This window comes from Gavialis gangeticus, unplaced genomic scaffold (genome assembly GCF_001723915.1).
Source record: "Gavialis gangeticus isolate Ggan-Ray unplaced genomic scaffold, GavGan_comp1, whole genome shotgun sequence".
Taxonomy (NCBI): domain Eukaryota; kingdom Metazoa; phylum Chordata; order Crocodylia; family Gavialidae; genus Gavialis; species Gavialis gangeticus.
This window is the reverse complement of record NW_017729019.1, coordinates 16,777,572-16,787,002: the sequence shown is the minus strand read 5'-3', so window position 1 is coordinate 16,787,002 and position 9,431 is coordinate 16,777,572. Positions and strand designations below refer to the sequence as shown.

At 45.3% G+C, this 9,431-nt stretch overlaps 1 protein-coding gene across 2 annotated transcripts in view; it reads right to left on the bottom strand.

Annotated features, from left to right (window-relative positions):
* Positions 1 to 3,118: 3,118 nt before the first annotated feature.
* The window catches only part of TAF8 (TATA-box binding protein associated factor 8), an 8,913-nt gene continuing 2,600 nt past the window's right edge, over positions 3,119 to 9,431 (bottom strand). For both annotated transcript variants that reach the window (XM_019514252.1, XM_019514251.1), the window contains exons 4-8: positions 9,194 to 9,256; positions 8,147 to 8,271; positions 7,677 to 7,824; positions 6,941 to 7,083; positions 3,119 to 6,483 (exon numbers count right to left, since the gene is read on the bottom strand). In XM_019514252.1, the coding sequence (XP_019369797.1) occupies positions 6,340 to 6,483; positions 6,941 to 7,083; positions 7,677 to 7,824; positions 8,147 to 8,271; positions 9,194 to 9,256 (623 nt within the window). In that variant the 3' untranslated portion in view covers positions 3,119 to 6,339. The remainder of the gene's footprint in view (positions 6,484 to 6,940; positions 7,084 to 7,676; positions 7,825 to 8,146; positions 8,272 to 9,193; positions 9,257 to 9,431) is intronic.

The following is a 9,431-nucleotide window of genomic DNA, read 5'->3' as shown; positions in this document are numbered from 1 at the left end:
CTACCCAGCCACTACCATTTTTCCTAGACACTCCTTTGTACTAGCTGATCTCCTTCAGAAAAGTCTCCAACTCATTTGTCAAAAAAGCAAGAGTTTTTTCCCCAGGGAACACAGCTGGAATCATCCAGATCAGCTGCTCTGTTGGGCACTGAGTTTTAAGCAAAGGACCTCTGGCTTCTCAGGTGTGATTTACCTGGAGCTGAAGGGTAGGGCAGTGCTTGAACCTAACAAATAGGGAGAGGGAGCAAAGCATTTGCAAATCTAAGGGAGCAGGGCAACTAAATAGAGGATGATCAGGACCCTTGTAAAGAGCTATAGGGATTTCTAGAGGAAATGAAGAGCTAGAGAAGCAACAGCAGTGGAGGGGTTTACCTGGGGTCTTCCCTGAGCTGGAGAAGGGTTGGCTTGATAACTTCCCCATGGTGAAGAGCTAGAAATCTAGGAGCAGGGGGAGTTTATTTGTAGGTTTCTTCTGGGCTGGAGATGAGAAAGCTAAGGCTGCAGAAGAGAAACTTTCCTGGTAAACTCTGTAAGCTGAGGGTGGTAAAAAGGATTTCCTGAAGAATTTCTGTGGGAAAGGGCCGGGAAGACCTCTCCAGGTAGAAACACGGGATGCTTGTGGGAAGAGCAGAGAAAATACCAGCTGTGGTAGCTGCTCAGTAAAGGGAATGGAGGGGAGCTGTTGAGGGCACTGATGTGCCTTTCCAGCCCAACGGTAGTTGCAGCCTCTTCGTTAGACTTTATTACACACTCTAATTAGTATTTTAAATGGAGCTTTACTTTAAACAGTCCTTGGGGCAGAGGTTGGAGCCAAGGTCTCCTCTCCCAGGTGAATGACTGACACAGGGGTACAGAGCCTCGGGTTTCCATGTGATGGGCAGGGTGCTGCTCCATCCTGCCAAGATAGCAGTTCTGGCCACGTGCAGGAGTAGAATCAGAGTTTCTTAAATCCTGGGAAACTTCAGTGGCAAACCAAGAAATAGATGCCATTGCATGCAAGTACTTTTAAGGGGTCTTGGGGATGGAGGGTGGGCTGAGGTCCAGGTACTCAGACCTGTGTGTTCTTTTTTTTTTCTTTTGAATCTGACAGCGAACACTGAAGAGCCAGGGCTTTAAAATGGATTTAAGCCTCTAATTCTCAATGAAGTAAGGTTCAGATGTTCCAAACTCACCCTCCCAGAAGTAGCCCTAACTTGTAGAAGTTGGGACAAAATCAACTCTGGTTTGAGCCACTGAAACTTGATTCGCTTTGGTTTGATACATTTGCTCTGGGTTTACACCAGTGTAACACAAGGCAGAACCCGATCAAAAGGCTTCTGTTGCAGTGCTCATGTGAAGACAGAGTCCAATTTTGCAACCCTATGTTATCCTGGGGGTTTCTTCCATGACACTAATAAGCCCTTTGGCTCTGAGGCCTCTCAGATCTCCATCAGTTAAGAGCAAGATTATGAATGGGGGAAGGTGGGGTGGATTTGTTACCAAAAACCCATGTCATTTCCCAGTAATGGATGTTGGTTAGTTGTCAACTAATTGGCACAAGCCTGGCTCCTATCTCCAAATGAATGCACAGAATGCATATTCTGGGGTAAAAGCAGTGATCTTTGCCGCTTCTCTTTGAACTGCATAATAAAGTAAGACGGGACAAGGAGGGAAATTGAACGAGAGCATAAGACCAAAAAGGACCTCCAGGATCATCAGGTCCATTCCCTTGCTATTACAGACAACCCCATCACGTCATTCCTTACATAAGAGAAAGTCTGATCAGACCTGATGGTGTTAGAGCTTTGTAGCTATCCTGCGATACGGTTCCAAGGACTAAATGCAATTAATCTTGCTGGAGAGCACAAACAACTCTGGGGAGACTGCACGCACTCCACTCAGAATAGTTACTCAAGCCTCCGCCTCTACATCCTTTTCTGTCCCTCCGCTTGCAAAAGAAAGGAGGTTCTGAAAAGGATGAAGTTGCTGGTTCTGTAACCTTTCTGGTGTGGCTGCTCAAAGTGGGAGGTGTGGTCTTATGTTTAGAACACAAGGAGGAGGGATCACAAACCTTGGGTTCAATTCCCAGCTCTTCATTTGTGTACAGACAATAATAGGATAATGATACTAATGATCTACAGCTGACAAGCCCAGTGTAAGGTCCAGGTAATATCAGTACTGTGGGGTCTTTATCTTCCACCTGGGACCTGAGAAACCTTCCCAACAAAAGCTGTCACACACTTGGCATATTCTCACCAAAAGTTTTGTTTTCAATTGCCAGTGTTTTCCAATTCCAGGTTTCAATCCAAGAGTCCCAATTGGTTCTCGTTGCCCCTCTTGCCTCTCTGACCTGTTGTGGGGAAGCGAGCAGCTGCACACAGGGGTCACACTCACCATTGCCAACTCTCATGATTTTTGGTGTTGTTCTTAGTCTACACTTCAGGAATGTGACAACCTTAGCCCTTTTATATATATAAAATATAGCTCTTTCTTTTATATAAGAGCTAAGGTTGTCACATTTCCAAAGCATAGACCTTAACATTGCCAAAAGTCCCGAGAGTTGGCAAGACTGACTGTGGATCATTTCAGAGGATGACACTTAACACTAAACTTCAGTTGTACTCCCACATGGGATCTGCTCACACGAGTGCCACAGCCTTTCACTCTTTTGCACATCAACCGAAGGGTTTGCAGAGCAAGTGTCTGACAATAGGCAAGAGCCTAAGTGACAGAAAACACCAAAGGGCTTGAGTCCCAGCTGCGTTACTCCCATCCACCTGGAACCACTGGCACTACACCACTGTAAAATTGGAATAATGCAGCAGTGAAGTAGACCCCAGGCTCAGCCCATGCTATTTGCAGGGAGACAGCCAAGTTTAGTATAGAGAAGACACGACTCCTACATGCAAGGCCTGGCTTTCCTATAAAGAAGGAGGGAGGGGTAATTGCTGTTAAGCACTACTTTCCAGCTCAGAAAGTGGCAGCATTCCAGGACTGTCCTCATCAGTGTCCTTATTATTGGAAAAATGGTGGGTACTGAGGAAGATGCTGAATGCAAATAACCAAGGGAAACAGGTCCTCAACAGCCAGACATGCCTCCAGTCCCAAAGCACTTTCCAAATTCACCTCTCAACACTGCTGTCGAAGATAAAATTTTATTATGAACTTAAAAATAACTACTTTTCACTCCACTTTTTTAAAAAAAAACAAGAATCTTTATCATCCAAAAAAGGCTAATCCAAAACCAACCAAAAATAGAAATTTTATAAATATACATTGTCTGTATGTACATACATTATACACAACAATGCCCGACAGGGCTGAGGCTGGCACAGACAGGGCTCTTTCAGTAGAGACGGGATGGGAAAAAGAAAGGGGACCTTGGTTCCTGCTGGTGGATCAGATCCAGAGAAAAGATTTTACCTGGCAGTGCAGGTGGTATGTCAATCCCAATCCTTGTCCACCTGAAGTCAAAAGCAAACCAGAAGTTTGCTTCAGAAACCAATTCACATTCAGGGGTCCACAGTGAATTCTCATTCAGGGACTGTTAGGTAGGGGTATGACATCACTACTAGCTATAACAACAACTGCTTTTGGCCAAGGAGATATTCTGAGTGGATGAGGTTTCTAAAAGGACTGTGCAAATCCCAGCACAGAGACACTTTCTACCCAGGATCTTGGCCACAGCACATCGAGAGTCTTTGTCTGCCTCCCAAAAGCAGTCTTATGATGATACTTGGTGGGAGTGAAGATGCTGGGGTGGTTTCTTCTTCACGTAACCAGCAGGCCCTGGCATCCATAAATGCCGCCCCTTTGTTGGCTGGGTGAACAGAAAGCCTCTTCCATGAATGGGCAGCACAGGCCAATGGTGCAGTCTGCAGTATGCATCATGGACTGATCCAGGTCTCCTAAGGCAGTATCACAAACTGTTCAAGGACTCAACATACTGGTTATCAGCACAGAGACAGGCACTGAGGGAAGGGAGGGTACACATAAGTAACAAGAAAGACAACGGTGAAAGGGTAACACCATAGATACTAGCCTGTAAGGAGAGAAGGAAGGGCATAGACACTGACATTGCCCTCTGGCTTCTGCTTCCCTGCCCAAATGCTCAACAGGCTGGGTGTTAGGGAGCCTGAGAAAGTCCTGAATACTTCTAACTTCAGTGTAAAGATGGAATTTTCCAAAATTGGAGTTGAGTGGGATTGAGATTTGTCCTACTTTTTGCCCCAGAAACTGCATTTCTTACCTATACTGCTTGGGGACAAAAGGTCTGTGCTTTGCTTCCAGCTCCTACTGACTGATGTTCTTGTGTTCTTCTCTTCCCCCCCGCCCATTTTTTTTTTTTTATGTTTACATAATCAACCAGCTGTCTGATTTTCTTCTGTCTTGGGCAATGACATTTTTTGGTGTAGCCCAGCCAAAATTTGTGATGAATTCATGTATCCATGCAACTGTGATCACTGTATTGGGAGTTAGAACCTTCTATGCTTCCAAGAATAATAATCAACTGATTAATAAGGGAGCCTGGAGAGGTCAGGCAATTTGAAGTGAACTGTCTTGACCTCAGTGCAGCATTTTCATCTGTGAACAGGAGATGTGATCTCTGCTGCTGCTGGAACCATGCATGGAATAGCCTTGTGACTTGCAACTACATAAATCAAAAGAAAGCTCTTTGGCACTGGGCAGCTCTCTGGTTGAGTGCATATAGTTAATTGCAGTGTGGACCACCTATACTGAGGTCTCTTTAAATCAGTCAAAACTGTGCAAGCCCATCAGTATTTTGCTTGTGTAACTGCTAAGTGATAATGAAGTAAGGACCTCTACAGGCAGGCTTAACTGCTGACTTATCATTCCGTGGCCACTGATCATGATGAAACTAGTAATATTTTTCCACTTGAGAAATAAAAGGCATCAGCACTGAAAAATGAGGTGATTCTAGCAAATAGAAGCCCTGTATTTCAGCAGGAGAAAACAGGCCACGCTATTGATCTCGTGGACTGTCAGTCGATTGGTTTTCATTTCACATTTCAAGATACAGCAGCTTTCAGTCAGCTGGTGGAATCTCAAAGGAACTGTATTGCGTAGAAAAAAAAAAAACAACAGAACTGAAAGGTAGCCTGAAGTGGCTGCTAGATCCTGCTGTTCTGACTGCAAGAAAATAGTCTAAGTGGAGAGGTATGAACACTACACTATGCACTTTAAAGTGCAGCTATAATCAGAGAAGCAAACATGAAGTGGTGGCCTTGAGGGCTATATTTATTCTTCTCTCCTTAGCTGATGTATGCAATCAGTTTACCATACAAAAGTCCTTAGTTCTTGAGTTTATTCTGAACTGCCAACATTGCAAATAGCTTAGGAACTGAGAATCCACCTAAGCTTTTCTGCCTCTCATTGTATGGTCTCCTCAGAAAATAAGGCCTGAAAAGTAAAAATCCGCTGCTGCTATGTAAAGCTGTTCAAAATCCAGCACCATAGCTAAAAGATGTGAGGATGATCACCTTGGGCTTTGGTCAGATAAGTGCACAAATAACATGGGAAGACACATAAGCAGTAGATCTGTGGAGTAAAAAGGGACCCACTTCACAGACCTGCTGGGTCAGAAAGGATGGAAATCAAAATTCCTGACTGACCTGCAATAGTATGAATGATTTCTGTAATTTGCTGTTAAACACCAGGATAAGCAGGATTCTTGCAAGTCTCCCTCCTGTCCTGACACTTGTCAAAGCCTGCCCTGAACAGGCTCCTGAACAGACAAATAGGAAATAGAGCCAAACCAAAACCCAATCCAGGAATGGCGGACTCCAGATGTGAAACTCATGTCCCAGTCTCTGGACAGCCCAAACTCTGGGAAGTTTTTAAAATCTGGCACTCTGCTTCCAGCCAAATTTCTGGTTCAAACAGAAGTTCTACTGAACAAGATTTGAACCCAGCTTATGCTCTCTCTCAGCTGGGAGAGACTGTCTTTCACGGAGTCTATAAGAGAACCGTGAAGCCCAGAAGTCCCTGCATTCTGCACAGTCCATTAGGAAGCAGCAACCAGTGAAAATCCTTTTGTGCTGCTCCTCCTAAAGTAAATCCAGCTCACAAAGAAGAGGAACATCACATCTGGAGCAGATGGGCTGTGTCCGGTCTGAAGACTGGTGGACTACAATGATAGCTACCCCTTCCACGCTGGCCATGCCAAGCCAACGGGGAGAAGCAAAGGAGAGGGAAGAAGGAAGAGAGAAGCATGGAGCTGGATCAGTACAAAACGATCATCTTCCCTTTGCCATTCAACCCTCAGTAGCAGAGGACACCTCCCTGGAACAGTCAGAGGAGAATTGGTCTCCCTCCTCCATGCAGTCAACCTGCTTCAGCTCACTTCTTCCGGCGGATCTTGGGTTTCTTCACAGGCCGGAGGTAGGGATTATCAATCATGTTCTCTTCTCCGTTGCGGCTGCCAGACAGGGATGTATTTTGCTGTAGCACCGATGCATTCTCCTTCTCAGTGCCCGAATCATCCTGCCACATAAGACAATAAATAGGCAAAGTTAGGACAAAGCTCTATAAGGAAACACGAACTGTGCACCCTGACCAGACAAACAGGGTATAACCATGAGCAGCACAGAGGAGGACAAGCCCTGATTTCTAACAGAAGCAGGTCACTAGGAGAACAGCACAAGATCCCAGGGAAACACTTCCTCTCTAATGCTGGAGTAAGAGCATCAATCACATTGAGGATGCAACTTTAATGCCCATGAGGCTCTGTGCCATCAGACAAACCATGGTAAAAAACAAGGGCAATTTGTCAGCCATTTACACCAGTGCAAAAGGGGTACAAATACTCCCCAAATCTACCAAATCTTGTAGCCCCTTGATCCATGTGGAAACAATGCCCAAAGGAGCCAGGCAGAGGAGAATCACACCCGAAGAGTCAAGGTGGCCCTGAAGATTCCCAAGGCTCTGAGGTGGGGCATACCGTGCTCATATGGAGGGGGAGGTTCTCTGTGTCTGTCTGGTCATCTTGCTCGGACGAATCTGTTTCTTCCATCTGCTGCATCTCCAGCTCCGAGGGGAGAAGAGCCGTCAGGTATGGTATTGTGAACGGTCTGGCAGCAATCACTAGGGGAAAGAGAATGCAGTCAGCCCCACAGGAGATGTTTCTTGATTAAATTCACGTTACGCCTGAGACAATGGGTAGCAGGAAGGAAATAAGCAATAAAGGACTAGACCAAGTTTCCTGAGGCACCACGTGCCCAATTAATCAGAGGAACTGAGCACACGTAGCTCCTACTGGCTTCGTAAGCTGCTCCATGTCAGCGCTTGTGAAAGCCAGGCCCAAAGAAGAGATGCCACTTGCCGAAAGTAACAAAATGGCTTAGCCTAGATTAGAACCAGAGTCCTGGTACACAGCACTCTGACCAGACAATACCCCTCATAACTGACAGTCCTTTGGTTAATCTGGGACTCAGGAAAACCAGGTTCACGTCCTTGTTCTGCCAGAGACACCCCCCCACCCAATCCCCTCGAGCAACCTTCAGAAATCTGAGCCTCAGTTCTCCATCTGTAAAATGGGGATAATATTTCCTTACCTCAGGGACGCTGGAAAAAAAATCCATCACAGATTCTGTAGTCATGGGAACTAGAAATACCTACAAGGAGTAGCTAACCATTAACGTACTGTCTGGCATGGTACATCTTTAGGTGGCTCTTACATGGAAACGTGCTGACATCATCCTTGAAAAGACTCTGAGTCTCTCCCGTCTTTGCCATGAAGCGAGTCAAAGCCCGTTCTACATCACGCCTCTGAGATGCTGCCTTTTCCCGCAGGACCTGGTAATCCGAAACAGGCTCCCGGTACGTCTGTTGATAAGGGAGGGAGAGAACAACAAGAATAAGAAGATTTGGGATTGCAGGCAGTAGCCCTGTTACACGCTTAACGGGCACAGTCAATATCATTAGACTGTGAACAATACACATAAACCAAAGCAATGCAGCGGAAACCATTCAGCTTGGAAGGTTTGAAATCCATGAACCCGCAAGTAAGGGTGGCCCAGGGAATTTAAAACAAGCCCTGTGATGAACAGGGACCAGACTTATAATAAAGTACTTATATGCGATAGATTCCTGTTCCCATAGCTCCAAAGCGACAAGTGGCATACTTCACAAAGCTTCTCTCACTCACTGGAGTTTTGATGTAGGTGTGAGGATCTGGGAACTCAGGGAAATGGCTGGGGATGTGCGATGGATGAGGTTTGTTCTGTCCAGCTGTCAGGGCTTTGGGAGTCACAGGCTGATTTGTCACAGGGGCTGCAGTTAAATAAAACAAGATCACTCATCTTTGCTCAGCCAAACACTCGGCGTAACGAGAGACATGCCATGCTAAACTGAGCCGATACCTGTACCAATAGACCTTTTAGAGTGTAATAGGAATAGACCATTTCCCATAAGCAAAAGTCTTAGATTGCATTACATATCACACAGAAGAAAAATCATTAGTTTAAACTGTCAGTGGCCTGTATTCATCCCACATACCAAATACATGAGCAATAATTAAAACCAGCTTGAGAAGTCCAATGGGCACTGAGAACACCAGGGTAACAGCACATAGTTTGGCAAATGATGCCCCAATCCTTTACACTGGTTACGGAAAAATCTAAATCTAATTTCTCCCAAGCATGTTAGGCTCAACAGACCTTCGAAAACCAGACGCTCTTTGGATGCACACAGAGGGGCTGGCAGAGCATGGAATACGTGAACATTCAAGCACAGGTTTTGGAAGTTTCCTAAAGCCAAGATCTGAAGGTCCTCAACACTGAAAGAATGTCAGCAGCTTTACAGTCACTGAATTACTTGTGCATGCTTGGGCTCCCTTGTTGGAGTCCTTAAAAACATTAATCAGTTTTACAGTTCTGTTTGCTGTTAATTTCAGTTCATTTTGCCTTTTGGTTCCAGCCCAGTTACTGACCTCTGCAATATGCTGGGCAAGCACTGGAAGAGAGGATTTTATTTGTTAAAATCGTTTATTTAAAAAAATCCTTGGGAATGTTTTACTGATTGCTCAGTAAATCAGACCTTTGTTTCATATCTCGTTTTTTCAACCAAATCTAACCTCATATGGCCCCTCTCATTACAATTTCCATCTACTTTCATTGCTTTGATCTACTTATCTACAGTAGTTTGGGACTGCACCCGTTGGTTTCTTCCTTGCTGGAAGGATACCCCCACGTACGTGCAGTGATGACCATCCTCTGGGAGCGCTTGGCATATGCGGGAAGAGTGTCTACGTTGAACCCTGAAAGGCAGAAGCATAAAGTGAAATCACATCATGCCAGATAAAAGGACTCATGGGTAAAGAAAGCACACTGGGTGCCTGCTCTGACAGAAAACACACCTTCTAGGCCCATTCTATTTGAGATCTCAGGCTAAAGGTCTGTCAACGATGAAAAAGCACTCTCTCCACCGCTCCC